General features: G+C 39.2%; 1 protein-coding gene across 4 annotated transcripts in view; it reads left to right on the top strand.

Moving 5' to 3' along the window:
- Window positions 1-24,384, top strand: part of CHD7 (chromodomain helicase DNA binding protein 7) — a 192,213-nt gene that overhangs the window by 109,851 nt on the left and 57,978 nt on the right. For all 4 annotated transcript variants that reach the window (XM_055318220.1, XM_055318221.1, XM_055318218.1 and 1 more), the window contains exons 4-6: window positions 11,369-11,510; window positions 17,436-17,573; window positions 18,612-18,677. In XM_055318220.1, coding sequence (XP_055174195.1) covers window positions 11,369-11,510; window positions 17,436-17,573; window positions 18,612-18,677 — 346 coding nt within the window. The remainder of the gene's footprint in view (window positions 1-11,368; window positions 11,511-17,435; window positions 17,574-18,611; window positions 18,678-24,384) is intronic.

The raw sequence follows: 24,384 nt of genomic DNA, 5'->3' as shown, positions 1-24,384 counted from the left end.
ATGTAAATTGAATATGCAGTGATGAAGGTAATAGGGGGTTTGGGTTATGTTAGCACTGGGGTTGAATTGCCATAGCAGTTTGCTTTTAAGCACTGGAATACAGCAGTGGCAATTTTGTTTTGCAAAATGTTATGTGATACCAGTTATTTCCATCCTTGAATAAGTTAACTTGATGAATTTGTTTATACAGAAAATAATTTTCCTACAGAGGGTTGAAATAGAAGGGAATAAACAGAAGTAAAATGAAAAATTTAGTGTAGAACTACTCACACATCTTTCCTGTTCATCCCTGTATGCTGTATCATTAATTGGTGACGTTCTACAAAGAAATGTGCTGCCCTCTGTGCCAGTGGTGATGGAAGTGACCCACTGGTGGTCTGGCTTGCTCTGCATTATGTCTGTGGCAGGGAGAGAGCTTGTTTTGCATCATTCATACATTCTTGGTAATAAAGGACATTTAGAAAGGGTGGCTGTTATCAGTGGGCTGATTTTGTGTGCCTTTAGGATGTCCTCACTACCTGCCATTCTGCTTCATTCTGTAAAGTGGATTGAATTTGTGGCCATGCCCAGCAAACTGACCCTTTTGGCAACCAAAATATGATTATATTTGTCTTTTCTATCCAGGATAACTAAAAGAATCCATCCACAAGCTGTTACATAGAATGGTAGGGAAACAGAAAAAAAAAATTAGCATTTCAGGAAAAGACATTTAAAATCTTAAAAATGAGAAAAATGGGCCTCATTCCACTTTTCTATTAGAGATGTATCTTTCTTTCCTCTTTACCTTGTATGTTAAATATATATTTTTCTACCCATTTTTTTTTCCTAGTGCTCTCCCCAGGTGTCCTTATAGCTTTCAAATATTGGCAGTAAATATTGAAAATAAAAGCTAAGACATTTGTGGGCTGGAGGGGGTGCCATTTTGCATATGGAAGGATTCAAGTAGCTGAAATAGGATTTGCATTCTTCTCTTCAATGTGTTTTCTGTTGTGTATGCACGGGCCTTGTGAAATGAGAGAATTTGGAGGAAGCGCTTCCTTTGAATGACTCTTGAAGGATTTAGTGGTCCATTTAGCTATATAAAGATTCTTTGAATGGACATAAAGAAGGGAACTTGGCCAAAGATTGTGACTTGACTAGTGAAGCGCCAGTTAAATGAAGCCAGTTAAATGAAGCCGTGGAGATTTGCTTCTGGTGCAGCTTCCTTGCTATTTTCCACCCCCCCCCCAACATTTAAAGTTAGCAGGAAACTAAAATGCACCTTCTCAATTAAGAGTGATGAATTATTTTATTTTAAAATGGACAGTCAACATACTGCTCTTATTTTTCAAAAACACGAAATACCAAAACCATGTAAAGTGGGTTTTTTGTTTGTTTGTTTTGCAAACCACACTATCATTATCATTAATATTTATGTGGTAACTTTATTCTGAGGAATTTTGCTTTTCAGATGTTGTTTTCTCAATTATGATCTAAGAAAGCATTTTAACCCACAGAATATTTTTATTCTGCCAACAAGCCCAACAGCGGTGTAGTTTGGTAATCTAATATATATTTTACAGTGTGCTCTTCTACATGTAAAATTTCTCTGTAGAGATTAGACACAAAAGCAAGCCATTAAACTAGTTTTATTTAATAAGTACACAAAACCTGGAGAGTCAGATACCTCTCCCTCAGGTATTTGGTAATAAAATAAATTAAACCCACAGCTTTCCTTCTGTTTTTTTCTTTTATGTTCCATGATTCAATTTTGACCCACAGCATTGGATAATTGGAAATACTGAATTAAGTATTTTGGACACTCTGCCTGCAGAAGAGGGTACAGATTTTTTTTAATGTATGACCACAAAGTGGAGTGTTGAGCCCTTTCAGTATTGGAGAGGAGCGAGGGAGAGAAGGTGCCTGTGGGCATTGTGCATCTCTGCTCTCTGGCCTGCCCTGCCAGGTCTGTGGTTCATTAAATCCAAGCTGCAGGTCAGGGATGGGACCAGATAGGTGCCCTCTTCTCTGCTGGTCTCAAAGGTTATCTTCTTTTTGAAAGAGGCCGATTGGACTTTTTTTTTTTTTTTTTTAGGATTCATTTATTTGAGAGAGCAAGAAAGCATGTGAGCAGAGGGAGGGGCAGGGGCCAGAGAATCTGAAGCAGACTCCTGTTGACCATGGAGCTGGTCTCGGGGCTCATGAGATCATGACCTGAGCCGAAGTTAAGAGTCGGATGCCTTAACCGACTGAGTGACTCAGGCACCTCGCCATTGGGTCTTTTTAATTAGAAATCCTTTTTTCCTTTAGGATGACCGTCTCAGTCTTTCTCTTGCCAGTGATAGACCACATTATCATCCTTCCTCTATCTGATTTGTTTTAAATCAGCTGAATGAGCAGGGAGGGAGTAGTTGTCAGCCACTCTTTAGTACAGACCGTACTACCATTAGCCACGTGTGGTTTGGTTCATAGTCCTTGGGGGAAGAGAATGCCCAACAACATGGACCCTTAAAAAGCAGGTCTTGCTAACTCCTGCCCTGTGCTAGATGCAGGACTGGACCACACTGGTCTGCAAAAGTTTGTTTCTGCCTGTCCAGGGAGCTGGAGTGGACTTGAAAGTGGTGGCTGGCTGCCACTGTGGTTGGATGTGGAAAAGGGTGGCATAGACTCCACCTCCAGCTCTCATTGCACCCATCAGATGAAAGTTGAGAGGCAAGGAGCTCAGGGTGGTAGTGGAATGTTAAAGGGGGATTTTTCTGGAGATACATTCCCTTGAAGACTTTCTTTTTTTAAAAATTATTATTATTTAATGATTTTATTTATTTATTCATGAGACACAGAGAGAGAGGCAGAGACACAGGCAGAGGGAGAAGCAGGCTCTGTGCAGAGAGCCCGATGTGGGACTCGATCCTGCGACTCCAGGATCACGCCCTGGGCCGAAGGCAGGCGCTTAACTGCTGAGCCACCCAGGGATCCCCCTTGAAGACTTTCTTAAGTGGAATTTTAGGGTGAAATATATGTTGTCATTGAACATGTGGTTGTGATGTTAGAATTGGAAGATAAAGAGCAGAAGAAATCATGGGCTTAATTTTTAAATAATTATTAAAAACTATATACGAAAATGCTTTTGAAAAGTATGAAGACCTATACAAAGGCAAAATTTGTCATTTGATATACAAAGATCTTTCTGCTAGGTGTCTTCTGCCCAGGTAAGGGCCCCTTTGAGTCTGGGTGCTGTGCAAAGCCACCCTGAGAGCATCATTAGCCATCTAAAACGCCAGCCTTCCCTTTAGCTTCTCAGAGAAGTCTGCGTGGCCTAGCTTTAAAATGTTATCTAGGAGAGGGGAACTCTGGGTGGGTTCCCACTCTGTCTGGGTGGCTCAATGCCTGGGTGGCTCAGTCGGTTAAGCATCTGCCTTTGGCTCAGGTCACAATCTCAGGGTCCTGGGATTTAGTCCTGAGTTGGGCTTCCTGCTCAGTGGGGAGCATGCTTCTCCCTTTCCCTCTGCCCCCCACCCCATGCTTTCTCTGTCTCACATTTTAAAAACATTAAAAAAAATAAAAATGTTAACTAGAGAAAGTTATATGTAGCACCTGATTAAAATGTGGATGAGCAGAATGTCTCATTTGTTGTATTGGCCATGCTGGCAGATCAGAGAAGCTCATTATGAATCTAGGGAATGGGGTTCTAACTGCCAGACTTAGACCAGTATCCCCTTCCAGGATCACGGGAACGCTGTGGCTAAATAAGAGTGGCATTTTTAGTACATGCACAAGGAACCACATCTGTGCCCTACTGTTTGGCACTTGGAAGAATATGCTATAGTAAACGAGTGCTTTTTGCATCAGTTTTGTAATGTCTGATTTATTCAGTTCTTATGTTGCAGAACAGTGCCAGGCAGTGTCATATAGCCACAGTGGCTAATGTTTATGTTGAGCTTCTGTGATGAGATAATGTATTAACTAACTAGTGTTCTTTTCCATGCTACTGGAAGATCTTAATTCAATCCATAACTCAGCAACCTTTAGTTTTTCCATGAAAATTCTTGACTGCATGATGAGTCTTTTTTCCTCCCATCTGGAGCATATTCATTGTATTAAAAATGGATTTGGGTCCTTCAGGAGGCTTTCTATCACTCTTTCCTTTTCTTTTCTTTCTCTTTTCTTTTCTTTTTTTTTCTTTTCTTTTTTCTTTCTTTCCTCTCCTTCCCTTCCTCCCTCCCTCCTTCTTTCTTCTTTCTTTTCTTTTCTTTTCTTTTCTTTTCTTTTCTTTCTTTTCTTCTTTTCTTTCTCTTTTTCTTTCCTCTCCTTCCCTTCCTTCCTCCCTCCCTTTCTTTTCTTTTCTTTTCTTTTCTTTTTTTTCCTTCCTTCCTTCTTTCCTTCTTTCCTTCTTTCCTTCCTTCTTTCTCATTCATTTTTAAATAAGGGGCAACTCTGTAGCTATCATCAAGATAGGGTTCTGGTGGTACTGGAAGGCTACCCAGAGATGGTCCCATGGTCCCAAGTAACAGAAGACATTCACCAGCAAAGGTTCCAAAGGCCTGAGGGATACCCTAAAAGGCCAGGCACACACTGGACTCTATGGAGATCTCTATGAGGAGGTTAGATGCCTTCAGACCAGTTCCAGGACTCAGACGTGGACCCTGAAACCAGACAGGTTTAGCTCTAGTCCTAGCAATGCCACTTCTTGGGCTGAGCATGTAGCCTGTCTGACCATCAGTTTCTTCATCCTTGGAAAGTTCGATTGTAAAATGTAAAGGTAAGGCATGTTGAGTTGAAATATACTTTCATTTTAAATGAAGGCAAGTTAGGTTTCTGTATCTTTTCTAAAAATTTAGCATAGTTAATGTTCTTAAGGAGTACTTGGTGCTCGAAGAGCTATTTTAAGGTAACAATTTAGATTACATTAAATGTCTTAGAGGTGTTCCAGCCAGTGACATTCAGAGAACTTAAAAAAAAAAAAAAGCCTATTAATTTGTCAGTGAAATCTTATGTTTGTTGTTCAGAAATAAAATAGAATTCCCTCCCCTTCTCTCTCCTTTTCTCTTCTCTGCTCTTCCTCTTTCTCTTTCTCAACCATCTTCAGAAGTGGGGTGAGGAATTTATGGATAGAGTTTAGGAGCTGAGGGGGCAAGGTACCCACTTGGAGGGAACCATGTGGCACCAGGCTGGCAGAGTTGCTGGGAGCCAGAGGGCATAAGTGTGCAGGTCAAGGGTCTTGGTCACACCCCGCCATTCCCACCCGGCTGCTATCTGCCCAGGGTTGCCCTGTGGAGCATCCCAGGGGGTGGGCAGTCTCCCGAGCACACCCAGGCCTTCACCTGGCAAGCTCTGATTGCCTTCGTGGGAAGGAGTTGGCCTGTGTGTTTATTGTGTGTTGCGCAGTTTGTCTCTTTCATCATTAGTTTATTCTGTCACCTGCATTTTATTATATTCGAATTTAGCCATTAAATAAATTTAAGTCTAAGGACTTTCTTTAAACATTTTATTTTTGTTTTGTTGGGTTAAGTTTACATGATGATTTCATATTTTATTTTTAGTTTAATTGACACTTTTAAGCTTTTAGTACTTTGTCTCTTTTTCTTTTGCGTTTCTTTTTTGAGGTTTAAAAACTTAGAGGAAAATCCTCTACTCATGGCGCAGCCTGGGTGGCTCAGCGGTTTAGCGCCGCCTTCAGCCCAGGACGTGATCCTGGAGACCCAGGATCAATCAAGTCCCGCGTTGAGCTCCCTGCATGGAGCCTGCTTCTCCCTGTCTGTGTCTCTGCCTCTCTCTCTCTTTCTGTGTCTCTCATGAATAAATAAATAAAATCTGTAAAAAAAAAAAATTCTCAAGTTGAAAGACTTGATGCTTTTCTTTCTACCACCATTGGGCCCTTGACTCTAACAGCTTATTACAGTTTTTATTCTGGCAGCCTGGATCTTTTAGAATTACAGCGCACCGCAAACATCCCATGCCAGGAACATCTCTCTCACTTCCCATCCATTAGTTTTGATTCTTCATTAAAAAACCTTTTGAGTATATAAAATATAAGGATATCTTTCCATACCTTTTACTCTTCTTCTAAAAGATTATAGTATGACATTTTGGCTTGAGTCCCTGAAGGCAAATCTGATTAATCTTCATGACCCACGCCTCAAGGTTGATTTTTCCCAGTGTGATGAGAATCTTCACTAACTTACCCCATCTGAAGTGTCTGTCTGAGAACTCCCTCCCAGTGTCCAGACCTTTACTAACCATTTTCTCATCACATGTGGTTTCTTTTGAGGACTTAGATCCGTAGGCTGATGCTGATCAATGTTTAACTGCATTCTGTTTTGCAATAAATCAGGGCAGCTAGCTAGATATCTAGTAAGTTCTGGCCCTTGGCCTGTTTAAAAGCTTGTACTCATTCTCACCAAAAAAAAAAAAAAAAAAAATTGTTATCTCTGTGCCATGTCTTCAGTGGAATGAGTTCATGCCACCCCATTTTAGGTACTTCCACTTAGGCCTTCATTGCAGACTCTTACGGTCAGAAGGCTGAATACGAACCCTTCAGGGTACGGAATGTCCTTAGCACTTCCCTCCATATAACATGTATTCTCCAAATACAGAGTTTGTGTTCCTGGGTTCTCATGAAGATGGTCTGTGCTTTGATCACACAGGAGACAATTAAAGCACATTAGAGCCTGGTCTAGCAGTGGTGACTTAAATGTCACTAAGCTATGGACGCTGAGCTCATCCAGCTGTCCACCAGTGTGACTGCTCTCATGATAAAATGTGAAATGAAAATAGAGCTGGTGGAGGGACAGTGCCCTTCAAACTGCTAGCACCCTCCCCAGAATAATGTGCTGCTTCCAGGGTTGGAAGGGCTTCAGGAGTGGGTGGCTCTGTATCTCGGTCTTACCAGCAGCGATGGGAGATAAGTCTGAGGAAATGAAAGAACTTGGTGAAGAGGGAGGGGAAGTATATAGATGTACTGGTTTTGAAAACTCGTGAAGTCTCACTCTATTTTGGTAGCATGTTAGTCCCATTTTACTGAGCTTCATAGTTCTTTCATCATAAAGATAGAATCTCTGTGGGGTTTTCTGAAATGAGTTAATGAGAAAAGCACTTTAGAATAGCGCCTGGCATATCATAAGGGCTGTGTGTGTGTGTGTGTGTGTGTGTGTGTGTGTGTATGTTGTTGTTGTTGTTGTTGCTACTTGCGCTCTTTAGTTAAATTGATCTGCTAAAGTTGGTAAGGAACATACCTGACCAGGCACTAGGAAAGCAAAGATAAATAGGACACACTCTTCCTCTTTCTGAGCGTAAGGGAGATTTGGAGAAAGACGGTCACACATGCACTCATGTGTACACACACACACGGTTTTGGTCTTGGTTCATTGCAGTGAACCACCATTACTACCAGCATATTCTGTGTATTTTAAATATCCCTTGTATGGGGTACACCTTATGACATGTAGGTGGAGTCATCTAGTCTGTTTTGGCCAGAAAAGGCTTCCCTGAATGAGTGATGGCCTGGTTGAGTCTTGCACAGCAGTAGATGGAGTTGGGAGGGGAGTGGATGTGGAAGAGATAGGTGTACCCCTTAGGGAGTAGTTCTGTGTGTCTGCAGCATAAAGGGTGGGTGTGAGGTAAGTAGAAAAATAATATGGTTGCCAGTTGCAAAAATTGCAGAAGGCCTTATATTGCCAATGCAGACTCCGATGTTATTACATATGGAATTGGACTTGAAGCAGAATGATGCAATCAGGTTTACATTTTTGCTGGTCACTGTGGTGATGTGCGGAGGGTGGGTTTGGTTTTGTTTTTGTTTTGGTGGCGTGCCATGTCCCTGAACTAAGAAGTGTGGGAGGCAGAGCAGGTTTGGGAGAAGAGTGGGAGCAGATATGATTTCTCCAGGATGGAGACCATTTAGGGCCAGAAGGTGAAAGCATTCCCTGCCCACCCCTGGTCTTTCTTGTGATCCCCACTGGTAGGCCAGTGTCGGCTACACCCGTGAGTGAGTGGCTGTCCTGTTAGCTGTTTGAGGGTCTGTCTCTCTGCTAAGCCACTCAGTGGCCTCATTCTCAACATTGTAGTGTCAGCTTAAGGGACGTTTCTTATTCGTAATGTTTTCTTACCCCCAATGGGAAGAGCTGCACTGTTTGTGCCTTCCAGCTTTCCAAATTACAGTTTGGGAGAGGAATGTATGGCTGTGTTTTGGCTCTGACATTATAAAAGGTGAGCTTTGAACCTTAGAGGTTTCAATCATAACTGTGGAGGTAGACTGTGTGCCTTTTCCCCGGCAGTCTGGTGGTAGGTCTCCCTACCCGTGGGTCCTGCGGGTGACGAGGCGGTGGGGAGGCAGTTGTGACAGGCAAGGTGTCAGATGATACCTGCCTGAACTAGAACACTGGTCATGGGCATGGAGAGGAGCGGCATTGGAGACCGTCTGCTGCTTTGTTCTTCCAACTTGTGTTGAGGACTGTGGATAAAAGGCTTTCCTTCTCCTTGTGTTGCTTGGGGATTCTGTCTCTGAGTCTGCAGTTGATTTGGCCTGAGTGGGTCTGAACCAAGCCAGAGGTTTGGCTCCCAGACGTTCCAGAATGCCTTCTAGATGTGTATGCATCCTGGCCATTTGTGTCAGACGTTGCCAAAGTCTTCATCCACTATCTAATTTAAACCTCCTAACGAATCTTGGAGGAAGATAGAATTACCTCATTTTACAGATGAGGAGTGGAGGCTCAGGGAAATGGTGTGGCTTGTCCAGGGTCCCACACAGATAAGGTTCTGAGTGACAGCGTCAGAACTTGAACTAAGGTGTGTCTGACCCATATCAGTGCTCTAACCCACCATCCTATATTATACCTCATTTGTTAAAAGAAAAATCATGACTTTGGCTTTTTTGGGACAGAGTGGTTTTAATATAACACATAGTTGAACATCCAAATGAGATTACTGCAAAACAGTAATGAAGGCAATTTAGTGATTAAAGTAACTTTATCTTGTCCTTGATTGTTATGTCTTTGGGTGGACACTGAGGATTTTGTAGCTTTTCTGACTTCTTGGCATGTTTTTGATTTGTATATTGATGTCCTGAGAAGATGTCAGCATGGAAATGCTTAGCTGTCTCTGAGCAACGTTAATAGTGCAAGGTCTAATGAGTTTAGAAATCTTTCAGTAATCAGATCTGGGATGAGTGCTTCCCTTGGCTACAGATTTTCCCCCCCCTCCCCCCCCCCCAAGCATTTGGAGAGGTCTTGTCTGACTTTTAGCAGCCTTGGAGGTTCCACATAGTTCATTCATGGGAAGGGCAGATGGAAAATCATTAGCACTTCTCTCCTTCAGCAAATTGATATTTCATCAAACCTGGGCTCTGGTGGCTTTAAGACAGTAAGCCTTTTTACTCCTATAGGATAGTTCACACAGGGTGCAGTAACCCCACTAAATTAAATTGTGTACTTCGCTCTGGTGCAGAGAGGTCACCGTGAAAAGCAGTGGCTGCCGACTTACTTTACCTGGCAGTGGTTCAACTCTGTGACAGGCCTACCTCTGATTTAAACAAATTTGAGAAATATGTAAAGTTTTGGAAGCAGTTTTGCACTGATTTGATAAAAGAAACCACAAAACACTGCAGCGCAGGTGTTGAGAATGTTTGAAAGCTGATTGAGGGAAGCAGATGGCTTTAGTCAGTGGCATCCAGCCAAAAGAGCAGGTGCTGGTCATGTGACCGCTGGTTACCAGGGTAATCTGATTGCTCTTGGCGTGCAGATGAAAGGAAAGGGGCCCAGCGTTCAGCTGTAGTATTGTATAATTTGTGGCAGTTAGAGCGGAAATAAATGCTGGAAATGGAGCCTCATAGTAGGGGAGACTTCTGTCCATGTGTAGCGTAAACACTAGGACAGTTGGATGAGGAACTGTTGTATGGATTTTTTTTTTAATTTAAAAAATATTATTCTTTCAGTGGATCTTTTGGGGACTTAAAGTTTTTAGGACAGCACCTTTTAAAAAAAATTTAAATAAAAAGAACTCTTTAAACCTAACTGCCGTTGACTATAATCTTGAATTCTTTGTAAGTTACTTCCTTATGTGGCTATTTACTATGCTAAAGTGTTCACAAAATAAAAACAAGCTCTGAGTATTTAGAAATAACTAGTTTAGGATTACCAAATATTTTATTTACTCATGACAAAAATACATTTTAGGCGTGTGTGGATACTTTATTATACTAACATAATTTTGAAATGTTTTACATGATGTGCTTTATTTAAATAAAAGCATAGAGATGTCTTGGCGTCTTTTGTAGTAGCTGAGGCTGAAGAAAATGCTGTTTTCTGTCAGCATACTTTTCTGGAATTTATAAACTTCAGTAAATAAACTTTTTAAAGGTTTTTGAAATACATCTTGTTTTCAAATATATTGGAATTTTAGGCTTTCTAGAAATAGTAAATGTAAATCATTAACGAGGTTAGATTAATTGTTGGATAACATGATAATATTAGGAAATGTTGGGGCTGGTTTGGAAATTGGAATGGAAGTTAGCACTAAATGTACATTTTAAAAGAATATCAAATAAATGTCCTAAAGGTGATGGTAAACTTAAATTAAAAAATTTTTTTTCATAGAGTTCATTCATGTCTTTTGACTTACGTAACATTCAAATCCTATTAACGTTTGACAGAAACATTCTATGGAACATGCACTTTAATTATTGGGGTTGCTTTGCTATATTTTTGTATTTCAGAGACCTAGCTTTTGAAAGAGAGGCTATTGTGACTATGTCAAAAAAAAAAAAAAAAGCCTAGCACCAAAATAAAGCTTATGTTAAATTAAGAAGACAGCATTGAGTAAAATTATATAGAACAGGAAATTGCCATATATTTTGTTATATTTTAAAAGGCTTCATTGGATAATGATGTAGCTGGATGACATAATAGAGGACACCTAGTAGTGTTAGTTATAAAAAGGACTTAAATAGGAGTATTTAAAGCTGCAAGAGACACAAAGAAATGATCATTATAGTCTAGTTTCCCTTGACATTAAAATTAAAAAAAAAAAACCCATAACATTCTGCACCTTAAAAACTTGATAAAAAACTGCTTCTTAATCTGATTTTTCATTATGGCTTGGTGTGTTGGCAGGGATTTTGCATTGTCTAGATGAGGAAATGTACTCCGTGTGGTGTTAGGAGTTTTTGCATGAGATTTCTTTTTAATTAGGTCAGATATTTGCCAAAGGTCATCAGTATGGGGTTTGGCTATAAAAACTTAATTGAGAGTGCCATTTGACTATAAACGGCCAACATGCATCGATTTATCAGTTGTCATTGATACTTTTGGGATATTAATGTGGGAAATATAAGGCATGGGGCATGTGGAAAACCTCATTAAAAAGTGAACACTAAGTGATCCACTTTGAATTCTAGTAATAAGAAACCTGATTCAGAAGCAAGTGCTTTGAAGAAAAAGGTCAACAAGGGAAAAACAGAAGGTTCTGAAAATTCAGACTTAGACAAAACGCCCCCACCATCTCCTCCTCCTGAAGAAGATGAGGACCCAGGTGTTCAGGTAATACCATTATTCTGATCCCGAGCCTTGGTTATTTAGCATGGGTAACTTTAGCCGCATATCAAGTACACTAGACCTCCTCTGTCTTTGTTATAGAGTTGCTTTAAAGGTGGCTTTATTGTTGTCTGGAACATTATATCCACAATGGTGAGAGCTGGGGGCTGACACGAAGTTAAACCCCTGACTTCTTGGTTTTGTCATCTTTGACCTCACAATAAATAAAACTGAGAATCTTCATTTATTTCTGTAAATGTATCCTTCGATGTTGATATATATATATGTATATATTTGTGTTAACATGTTGTTGATGTATTGGTTCATTTAAAGCTGCTTTCATATTTCTGATTTTCTCTGAAGTTTGGTTGCTTGTCAGTTCTTTTATTTTACAGAATAAAAAAACCAACATGTAATCTGTAGCTAATCTTAAGGTTTCTGACATCTGATGGCCAGAGTTGGGATGTATAGTCATTTAATAAATAAAGTTTTTGTGAACAAGTTAGTGACTTTCTGGATGGTAACAGTGCAGAACTTTTCAGTGTTAGATTCTCCTGACTTTTGGAGAATTTTGTAGGAAGAAGTTGAAAAACTGAAATAAACATTAGGAATGTAGATTCTTGTGTGTAAAGCATCCTGCCTTCACTGATTAGACTATAAGGTAAGAGGCCCTTACACGTGACCGTTAAAAATTACTTCCTTGTTACAGTCTCTGGAAGTGTGCCAGTATGTTCCACTGGGATGGCTAGGAATGTCACTTCAGTGAATGACATCTAAGTTATCAAGGAGCAGTTACCGAGGAGTCCTGTTAGAATCGCAAGTCAGCCCCTAACAACCTGCTTGTCTTTTTCGGACTGTTCAGTCCACACTGAGTACTTTGCTACCCATACCTCTACCAAGTCGCTTAAAAGTCAGAAAAAAAAGTACAGTTGCAGCTCTATTTTAAAGAATTTCAGATAGGTTTGGGTTTTTTTGTTTTGTTTGTTTTAAAGGTTTTAGTTTTAAGTAATCTCTACACCCAGCGTGGGGCCCAACCCCACAATCCTGAGATCAAGAGTCACTGGCTCTTCCAGCTGAGCCAGCCAGGTGCCCCTGTTTGTTTGTTTTTTAGTAGAACTCCTTGATGTCTATAATGTCACGGAATGGCTTAAGCTAAGAGGGCCCGAAAGGGAGAGGAAAAAGAAAGTATGCGTGAATGAATGTGGTTTGGTTAGGTTCTGTAACTAACTTGTGATGCCGCTGGCCGTTTGGGTGAATTTTGTAATTTCCTTTTACACATCACTGTAAAGATAGGAAAGGTAAGTAAACCTCTCTCTTTTTTTTTTTTTTTTAATGGCTTTGGGAATTTTAGACTAAAATATTTGAATGATCTTAAAGTTTATTTTTATGCACAGGGGTGTTTTCTTCTGAATCGTGTTTGCTTAAACCAGGGCCTTTATGACAATAGTATTTGGACATTAAATAGATTTATCCACACTGGTCAAGAAAATTCCATTTTTCCCTCTCAAATAATGCTGCTGTTTCTTAAAAGTATTTGTATTAATGGAGGCTCAGTTGGACTTTATGAAATACTGATTTTTTCCCCCTCCTGCATTTCACTTATAGAAAAAGGCTAGTCTATTCAAATAAACATCAGTGCATCCTTTCTAATTAGCTAGTGCATAACTGTTATGGGTTCAGTAGCTAATATAAGCAACCACACAAGAAGATCTGACTTTGAAGGCAAGTCTTTCTGTGTTCCTGACACAGGAAGTGATGCTGACTGTTGTTTGTTGTTTCTTCCTGTAGCATATGCATGAAGGGCTTACAGTTCTTATGTTCTGTGATTGATTTGTTTAAACTATTAAATTCCGTATAATGTAAACTCAAAATTGTATCTCAAAGTACTACAACAGAGAGACCATGGAAACACATTTAAATCTTCCCTTTGGTATAACTGTGCTAACTATGTGTAACTTTTCTAAAATAATGTAAGTTTATCAAATTGACCTATTATTTTAGTCTCAGTTCAGAAGTTGTTTTTTTTTTAATTTTTATTTATTTATAATAGTCACACAGAGAGAGAGAGAGAGAGAGAGAGAGGCAGAGACACAGGCAGAGGGAGAAGCAGGCTCCATGCACCGGGAGCCCAACGTGGGATTTGATCCCGGGTCTCCAGGATCGCGCCCTGGGCCAAAGGCAGGCGCCAAACCGCTGCGCCACCCAGGGATCCCCAGAAGTTTTGATTTATGGTTTATTTTCTTTTTTAAAAAAGTTTTTATTTTTTAATTTAATTTAATTTTTTTTTAAGATTTTATTTATTTATTCATGAGAGACACAGAGAGATGCAGAGAGAGAGGCAGAGATACAGGCAGAGGGAGAAGCAGGTTCCATGTAGGGAGCCTGATGTGGGACTTGATCCTGGGCCTCCAGGGTCTCCAGGGCCTCCAGGATCGTGCCCTTGGCTGAAGGTGGTGCTAAACTGCTGAGCCACCCAGGCTGTCCTAAAAAAAGTTTTTATTTATTTATTTGAGAGAGAGAAAATGAGCAAGGGGAAGGGCAGTGGGAGACTGAGAAACAGGCTCCCCACTGAGCGGGGAACCTGATGCTGGGCTCCATTCCAGGACCCTGGGGTCATGACCTGAGCCAAAGGCAGATGCTTAACCGACTGAGCCACCCAGGGGCCCCAATAAGCTTTTTTTTAAAAAAGTAGTTTTAGGTTTACACAAAAGTATTTGTATATGCCAAAGGCAGATGCCCAACCTACTGAGCCAGCCAGGCACCTCTTGAGTTATGGTTTAAATGGAATGCTTACACTTTGTTTTGATTTTAAAAAATCTTTCAAATAATAATAGTTTAACAGACCATAATAGAAGTGTATTATGTAATGAATTGATTTTATGTTGGGAAATGGTAAAAGGAATCTCATTACCTAAAATAAATGAACTTAAGATCACTATTGTTTAAAAGGCAGAAAGCCATAACAACATGTACAATTTTCAGGAAAAATTTAGTTCTAATTGTATTTTTGGTGTTTTTGCTCTTATGAAGTGGATACACGGTCATATGACAGTATGACCGTGTATCCACTACTAACAAACCCCATCACTGTTGCATAGATTGATAACCCACAGTTGATGTGAGAACAAACTTCCAGAATTAAAAAAGTTCTATCCACCAATCATAAAGTTTCTGTTTAAAAAAAGAAAAGCTTACTGTTTTATTGTACTGGAACATTTCTTCAGTAGGGAGATTTAGTGTATAGTGGATTTGTGTTAGACTGTATCTGAGGGTGTCTAGTTACTTAGGCTGGAAGCATACTGTGACATGGCCCCAACCAGGGAAACCTGATAAAACATCCAGATGCATCACTGATAGCACTTCCTCCTTATAGTAATGACAACAAGATGAAAATATAGATTAGCCCATTTCAATTTAGTTAAATTGATAGATTAAATGAAATACAGATTTGCTAAATCTTACCAATTAAAATACCGTTACTGATAACCATTTATATCTTAAGGAAATTGACAATTGAGAAATGAGGAATGGTTAAATGGGCACAGGAGCAGGAGTTATTCTAGATCAGCTTTGGGAAGAGAGAAGGGAAGCTGTGCAGGGTATCCTGGCCTTGTAGCATCAGTACTTTGTGATTATTTATTATTATTATTATTTTTATTATTTTTATTATTATTATTATTATTATTTTGGAAAGGTGGAGCTAATTAATGATGACTTTAAACCTACTAATTTCACTTGGCATTAGTATGGACCATGCACTGTTCTAAATGCTTTAAATGAATTGTGTTATGTGATCTAATTCCCTAATGGGATCTTCACAATATACTTATGAGGTAGTTAACTATCATGAACCCCATCCTGCAGATTAGGAGACTGAGGTCCACAAAACAGTATGTCCAAAGTCACATAGTGAGAACCTGGGCCAATTCAGAGACTCAGCACTCACCTCCAGGGCCCCCAAGGTCAAATTGCCTCCAGTGGTGTGGGGGGAGGTCACAGATAGCAGAACCCCTGCTGACCTAGAATTGGTTCTGGGGCAGGGCTGACTAGGAGGATCAGAGGAGGAGCCTCTACTCTGGTCCATGTGCTACCCTGTGGGTCTAAGCCACTACAAGTTTATTAATAAGAGGTTACCCCACATACCTTGAGCCAGAAAGGTGCTTTGCACCTCTACAGTCCCGACTGTGTAAGATCAGAGCTCATAGTCTAAAACAACTCATTTGATGGTCATACTGTAGCAAGTTTGTGTTGTAAGCTGCCTCCCAGCCCCTCCTGAGAGCAGAGAGAGCAGAAGTGCGATAAAACAAAACTCAATCCATCTTATCCTCCGAGGCAAGGTGGGCTGGGCTTCCGTGCTGGGTTTCCGTGGTCCTGGCTTAAGCTGCGAATATCCTTGCTTGCTCCCCCTCTGTTCTGCATGGTGGGGTGACTTGCCTCTTTGTTTTTACTAACGAACTTTAAAATTCAGAGTCTCTTTAAAATGTTTTATTTCATAATTCTTAGAAAAAAGTTCATAAGTGTTACTTTCTCAGTATTTTGATTCATTTTGAGTGCTTCGTGAACTCCTCTATAAGTTGTAATCTTATATTTATCAGTGATTTAAAATTTACCCATGTCATTTTAGAGTTGTGTTAGATTTTATCAAATACACATATTAACGAAAGGTGATTTCCTCTTGTTTTTAATTGACAGAACTAATCTTCATCAAAAAGGTCTAACAATACAGAACTGTTTTGAGCAAAAAGTGTGTAAATCTCCTCCTGCTCCATTCACTTCACTCCCTAGAATTAATAGTTATTAACAATTTGTTGTGTGTCTTTTCAGGTTTCTGTTGTTGTTGTTATTGAAAGTGTATACATATACCATTTCTTAGCAAATATTCCTGTAGTCTTAGAGAAGTAAACGAGACATTCAATGTCCTTGTTTTGAGTTTATGTATTGATGAGTCATACATACAAAGAGATGCACAAGCATTTCTGTTATCCTAAATAGAATTATAAGCTGCTTATTATTATGTGACTTGCTTTTTATTTTACAATTTATCTTGCAGATCATTCTGAAGATATAAAAGTTTGGGTCTAAAAAACAATTGAGATATCTTGCAGATATTCTCAAGATATGTACCTTACTAGAAGTGCAATCGCTAGGTCAAAGGGTGGGCATTTTTAAACTTTTGATAGACAATGACCATACTGTCCTGCAAGGTGGATTAACCCAGTCTTTTGACGTTGGGGTGGGAGGAGACCATTTTGCTAATAATCTTACTAATACCAGCTATTACCAGAACTTTACATTTTAATCAGTGTGGTAAAAAATTTAACTAAAAAAATTAAAATTAGTTTTCACAGTCATTCACTATAAATTCTGCCATTCAGTCTTTCATCTCCTCAAAAATTTTAAGACTATTGCCAAGATTAAAATGCAAACCTTTTATTTAAATGGCCCTCTGAAGTACTATATCAGTATTTATATAGAACTTTGTAATTTACAGATTATCTTCTAACGCCTTCACTTTTTTGGATATTTTATTATTATAGGAAAAACTTAAAACATACAAAAGTAGAATAGTATACACTGCTGTTTACCTGTCATCCAGCTTCTATATAGCTTTCACTTCTGAGCGGTGCACCGCCTGACTAAAGAATCAGTTGTGTCATTACTTCCATTCCCCAGCTGAAGATCTGGTAACCGGGAGTGACGGAGCCTTGGAAGTTCCAGACACCTGACTCCAGATTCCACCCCATTTCCATTATGTTCACTGCCACTGTGGTTTCTTATGTGATTTACAGGGTTAAAATTATCAGCTTTTCGCTGAGGTTAATGTAAAAAAAATATATATATACATACATATTGCCATCCTGAAAAGTTATAAAGAGCATCAGTGATGGCTTCTTAAACTTGCTTTGTTGGATTTGTTTGTTTTTGTTTTAGAAGAGACGTTCCAGCAGGCAGGTGAAGAGAAAGCGATACACAGAAGACTTGGAGTTCAAGATTTCTGATGAGGAGGCAGATGATGCAGACACTGCTGGGAGAGACTCCCCCTCCAACACCTCTCAGTCAGAGCAGCAGGTCAGCAGCCCTTCTGTGTGGTTCTCACGTGTCTTGCACAAGGTGGACTAGAGCTCGAATAGCTGGAAGCCTTGGACTCTGAGTCGGAGAACATTCATCTACTATTGGCTAATGTACTGTGGGATGTTAAATGTTTAGCAGTAGCTTTTAGAAAGCCCTGTTTGCTGAAATTTATTTTTATATGAGCCTCTGATACATAATTTGACACAGTTTTGGAGAATTAATGGCCTATGTTGAGGAATAGTCAGAGCTAGGATGCAAGGAGGCTGAATTTACCTCTGAAGAATTCAGGACTGTAGCTTCTGGGACTTTAATAAACCACTCAAGCTTGTCTCCTGCTGTTAGGCACCGTCAGAACCCCTTTATGAAATTACTGCCTTGTAGTACCCAGCAGGGCATACTTTATTCTCTGTGCAATGTAAATGATGGATAAAATAGTTTGTATAAAATATGGCTAGTAATGTTGGATTGATTATTGTAAAGATCTTTTTTTTAATGCTCTTTTGTTACCATTACTGTACTTTAGTTAACAAACTGGTAACCCATTGAAAAGTATATTAAATGCCATTTTTTACTTTATTTGGTAATTTGTGCTATGTTAAGTTGTTATATAACATTTTATGTGACCAACATAGATAAAAGCTGCCTACAATAACAGAATGATGAGTATATTTACCCCATGGGTATAGATGAGCAAAAGTTATATTTTTGACTGCTATCATGCAGAGATTATTTTCTCTTGGCAGCTGGAGTTTCTGAATGTTCTCTGGCTTTAGGGACCCATGCTAGTCCACATAATTAAACCACATAATCATGAAGTAATAAACACAGATCTTCCTTTGCCTTTCTAGAGAGTGAGAGTCTTGTTCTTTTCAGTCATAATTTCCCACTGGTGACTTTCTACCCAGTGATTTAAAGGGTATGAATTTAAAGGGGAGGAAGGTAGACGTAAAGGGAATGATTTCTTATTTTTATACCATGGAATGGGATGGTTTCCATTTGGGTTGATTGATTCTACTTTGGTTTTGGTTTTTTTAGGAATCTGTTGATGCAGAAGGTCCAGTGGTAGAAAAAATCATGAGCAGTCGTTCAGTAAAAAAACAGGTAAGCACCACTTGGAGTGATCATGAACCTATGGTATATGTATGACTCTTAAGTTATTTTTTGCCTTATAATTTCCATTAAAAATTCACTATTGTAAAACAAAACTCCTGGTGATATTTCTCATCCTGTCTGATTTATTAGCCAAATATAAAACTATGAGCTATTTAGCCCCAAATGAAATTGAAATATATCAAACAATCAGTGCTTTATGACACCATTTAGAGTAGACAAGGAACTCAAAAATCGCCAAAGAAATATATAAGCCTTTTAGAGTTATACGCTGCCTCTTTCATAAATACTATTCATAAAAAATCATAAATGTGAATTTACCTCTCCTCTCCCTTAGGAAAGTTCCCTGCCTGCCCCTGTCCCTGCCCCCACCCCAGGATGGAGGTTTATCATTTTAGTGAGTAGGTGTTTTCTCATACTTTCCATAACATTTCTTCATATCCAATTAAAATATTTATTAATATCTTTTTTTGTCAATGCAAAGGTGAACTACAGAACTATTTTCAGTGTAATTTCTTTTCTTTTTTTAAGATTCAGTTTTTTTAAAGTAATCTCTATACCCAACATGGGGCTTGAACTCACAACCCTGAGATCAAGAGTCACATGCTTCACTGACTGAGCCAGCCAGGTGCCCCTTCAGTGTATTTTTTGAAGATAATATGACTTATTCTTCAAAATTAGTCAAAATTTAAGTTGATCTGAGGTGAACTCTAAGTACCTGTTACTACTAGTCTGATAGCTTTGTCACTGAAGAACACATAAAAAGCAGTCTAGTACTGATGGAGAGTCCCTGTTTCATCCCAACCATCTCTCTTTTGCCAGTTGGAGAAAATGTTTTATTTTGTTCGAAGAATTACATAGACCTTGAGCTGCACCTCTATATTCTAGCATACAGTTTCCAGTGTCCCTAGAAGTGGTGTCCTATGGATATAGGATGCCTGTCTTTCAGCTTGAATCATTGTCAAATGCAATTCTTATTTGCTTTCCAGGTAGGTGGAAGTACAACCTCATTGTTCTGTTATGTAAAATAAGCTGCTTCTTTTTTTTGTTTGTTTTAAAGTGAGATGTATGCAAAATGTGACTTCCCATTGAAAGAGATGAGGCATGGAGGAATCAGTGAGACCCCAGATTTATCAAATAGGGAACCTTTGCTCTTCAGATGCAATTGTCGAGAGACCCTTGAAAATGGTATTACACCAGCAGGGCATTTCTCTTTACCTTTGTTGCAGTACTGTTTGCTTTTCTATTGTGTTATTCGGAGTGTGGATTTTTTTTTATCAGACTCTACAACTCTAGTTCACAGGAAAATAATCAAGAATGGCATGTCAAGATATTTTGAAATTGAGCGTAGGGGATGGGAGTTATATGGAGTGGCTATCTGTTGACCCTTTGAACATGACAATTTCCTCTCTGATGAATTCAATGATAAAATTTCCACCAAATTTCCCACCTGTTTAAGCAGAAATGAGCACTATTTAACTCATTAGAAAGGTTGCATTTTTGTCCTGCTAATGACTTTAGAACTGTTAATTTGTGAATTGTCAATATATGGTAAAATTTAAATACTTGACATGCTTTAAAGAATAATCCCCTTCACAGAATTGAAGTGACTTGTTGGAGTAAATAGCATGTGGTTTGGATAGGATGTATTAATTTTCATTCAGTTGATAGTGCTTCAGCAGGCATACTCAGCAGGTTTGGGGTTGCAAATTATAATTAGCTCTATTATTCAGAGCTACTTAGACTATGCATTACATGGGACGTTGCTTTTCCTTTCTGCTTTGCCCACTTTACAGCTCTTTTTTCTTTTCTCATTAGCTTTAAAAGATGATAGGTACCCACGGTTAGGAATAGGTATTGTTGTTATTTACAGACAACCGAGGTTATTTAATCCTAGGAGATTAAAAATCACTTTAATTATATGACAGTGGAGTATTTGTGGAGTTGGTGAATTTTAGGATGAAGATGAACGGAAGAATTGGTCTGGGCAGGGAGGTATGCCTTGAGGTGTGATTTAAAGTAAGGATGAGATGTATAGCTCATTGAAGGGCTTTTACATTTCTGGTTTTCATAAAGCGCAATAAAAAGTCATCAGAACATTGTAAACATTAGCAGGTACTCACTTTTCCAATTGGTAACGTTCTTGAAATAGTTACTTTAGTTATCAGCTCTATTAACATTGAAGGAGAGTGTGGCAAATAGAAACAAAAGGAAATTTGAGATTTTCCTGTGGATTCTAGCTATGCCTGCTGGTCTGTGTCCTATTACCATGAATAATTGAAGAAGTAGCTGTGAGAAGGTGCCTTTATCTCCCCCTGGCAGCACTACAGTAACTGCTGTGGGCTCTCAGAGCCTACCCTACACGGTGCTGACACATAGTAGGGACTCAGATAATGGTTTCGAGTCAGTTGACCTCATCACTGTAGCCTGAGAAGCCTTTCTCATTGTTATGGAGTCATGCGGACACAGAGCTCATCTGGCAGGGCCTCCGTAATGCAGCACCTCCTGTTAAATAGGGCTGGCTCAGGCCTGTATGTTGTTCTAAACTCACGTTCAAGTGTGTGAGTTCCAGGGAAAGGGATGTAGATGATACTCGTATTTGAATTTTTAGGTAAATTTAAGAATGGACTTTTGGATTGTACAATTGTTCATTCTTTTGTTTTCTGCATTTAGTCCATCATGTAGCCCTTTCCGCTTGGAGCCATCTGTCCTTGGAGAATAATAATTCAAATCCTTTTTGTATTGGAAGGTCAAAAGTAGTTTTAAAAGTAAATTCTGGGGGATCCCTGGGTGGCGCAGTGGTTTGGCGCCTGCCTTTGGCCCAGGGCGCGATCCTGGAGACCCAGGATCGAATCCCACATCGGGCTCCCAGTGCATGGAGCCTGCTTCTGTCTCTGCCTCTCTCTCTCTCTCTCTCTCTCTCTCTCTCTCTCTGTCTCTCTCTCTCTCTCTCTGTGTGTGTGACTATCATAAATAAATAAAAAAAAATTTAAAAAAAAGGTAAATTCTGGCTATATTCCCTGGAATTCTTTTTCTTTTTCTTTCTTTCTTTTTTTTTTTTTTTTTTAGGTTATCCCATGATATATTTTCTTAAGAGCTTATTTAAATTCCAGGGTATTTGTTTTAATCTTCTTTAGCCGAACCCACTAATAACAACAACAAATAGTATGTAAAGTGGGCAGAAGTCTTCATCACATTTATTATGTCCTACTTTCTCCATAAGTGAACTGTGATTTGGTATCTCTGGTAGAGAATAAAGTAGGGTTGGGTCAGAAGTAGGAAGTGATTCATACCTTTGCTTTATTGATGTCTTTATCAAGGCGCTTTCTCTTTCTGTTTAAATTTTCTAACACTTTCCCTTTTGGGGAAACTATAGTTTAGCTTTGTTTCTCCAGTGTGGCTGCTTAATTTAGTAATAGAATGCTTAGGGAAGGTCATCCATTATTTTTGGCTTCAGGATTGCCATTTACAGGTAGAATCCTGGTGGCCAAAGGAGTCGATTTATTGTCTGGTTCCTGTGAACGATGGGAACAAGTATGGCTTAATATATTTGGAACTTTAAATTTCATATGAATAATAAGGATTTTCATAGACTAGCCTTGGAGTCTAATGAAAAGATATACACATTTCTCAAAAATATTCTATTGAACACATAAAATTACTGTAGAGGGCTTTCAAATTTAATAGTAGTTGTCCAGAAAATAAATTTGCTGGTTTTTTGTGTATGTGCAAGCACACTTGCATTCATGTCCAGAACTCTAGTGCTTGGAGTCAGTTATTCATTGATTATGCTCATTATAGAATAGTGTCTGAAAGTTGGGACATGAGGATGGATAATTGTTGGGTCTGTTTCCAGATATTACCAGAGGCTGGTCAAACTGCCATTCATTCATTCATTCATTCATTCATTCATTTATTTATTTATTTAAGATTTTATTTATTTATTCATGAGAGACAATGAGAGAGAGACAGAGACACAGGCAGAGGGAGAAGCAGGCTCCATGCAAGGAGCCCAATGTGGGACTCGATCCCGGATGCCACGATCACTCCCTGAGCCGAAGGCAGACACTCATCCGCTGAGCCACCCAGGTGTCCCCAAAGTGCCATTTAATGAATAATTAAAATGGTGTTCCCGAGGGCTAATGAATGCACATACTTTTGTTAATTGTTTTGCTATTAGTAAGGTAGAGGTCAGCAAGATCATATGTATATGAAACAAAAGGTATAAAGCAGCTCTACTCACAGTTCTAGGGGCAAGAAGGTGATCCAGTATGTGTGGTCATTTCATCAAAGAACGGGCTTATAATTTGGGACATCCAGAAGAAACAGGCCTTGGTAGAATTCTATACCAGCTCCAGGTGGTACTACATGAAGCCTTGGAACCCAGTTGCTTCCTCTCAGACAGCTCTCGACCCTCTTGGTAGACATTTCCATGGCGGGTTCCTAGAAGAATAGCTGATCATGACAAGAAAGTGGGTATTGATGACAGTCAAGAGACAGACAGTTGATGGCTGTGAGTCAGAACTTTCTGACCACAGGACTGAGATAGGATGCAAACTATCCATGGTGTTCCAGAGTAGATCCTATGTGCTTTGGTGTCTGCTTAGAAATTAGGGGCTGGTAAGACTATTTATTTAGAATATGATGGAAAAGCCAGTATAGGAGGAAAGATTGGGAAGAAGGAAATCAGGAAATAAAAGAGAATAGAAATGATAAAGCTTGGTTTTTTTTTGTTTTTTGTTTTTTTACTACCTCAAAGATACGTAATTTTGAAACACTTTCTAAAGAAATATAACTAGCATTAAAAGAGTAGAAACGGTAGACGAGACACTTGAATTCCATCCTAGGATTGGATTTCACGGTAATGCTATGACAAGTGTCAAAAGGTCTAGGCTCATCCTGGCTTTCCCTTTACCCTGGTTGTCTTCTGTCTTGTCATGGCCTTTCTACCAGAATCTCCAGTTCTATGCAGAGCTAATGTATTTCAAAATGACTGCTGAAACGTGTGAGTGGAAGAGGTAACATTGGGTTCGAAAAAAGTAAGGTGGGGGCTAGTTAGGTTGTCACTTGAATTGACAAGAATTTCTCTCTAAATTAAATCAATTAATTCCAGGCTTATGTTGCTGGCTCTTGATGGTACCCAGCAAAAATTCTTTTTTTCTATTTTTGACAACTAAATGTTTGGGATAGTGATGGTGTCCTGTATATATTGTTTAAAAAGCTATTTATGGTTATGACCATTTATATATCATTAGATCAGAACCAGATATTAATGGGCTTTGACTATGCTCAAAAATATCCTGCCTTCTAATTGCTGAGGGCTACGCAGGTGGAAAAGCAGTTTAAAATTTGATTGAGGAGATACATGTGAGAGTTTCAGAGAAAAGTTTACATTCACACAGTCTTTGATAGTAGTTTGAAGATTAGGGATTGAGGAAATTGTAGCCTCTCAGAGCAGAGCCTGTGCTAGCCTGTCATCCAGTATAGAAGTCTTTGCTCTTTTGTTTCGTCCTTTACCATGTTCCTACTTGCCTTAATTTTCTCCGCAGCATCTCTGAGGCGGCTTAGCCAAGTGTGACCCTCGAGGCAGGCTTGGGTGCTCTTGTAAGAGTGTAAAAGCAATCCCTAAACATCTGTAAGTGGTGTTTATGTTCTACGTCCCTGATTTATCTGATCAAATGTTCCAGAAGAAAATTAC

The sequence above is a fragment of the Nyctereutes procyonoides genome, unplaced genomic scaffold, assembly GCF_905146905.1.
Source record: "Nyctereutes procyonoides isolate TBG_1078 unplaced genomic scaffold, NYPRO_anot_genome, whole genome shotgun sequence".
Lineage (NCBI taxonomy): Eukaryota > Metazoa > Chordata > Mammalia > Carnivora > Canidae > Nyctereutes > Nyctereutes procyonoides.
This window is presented reverse-complemented; position numbering and strand designations above follow the sequence as displayed.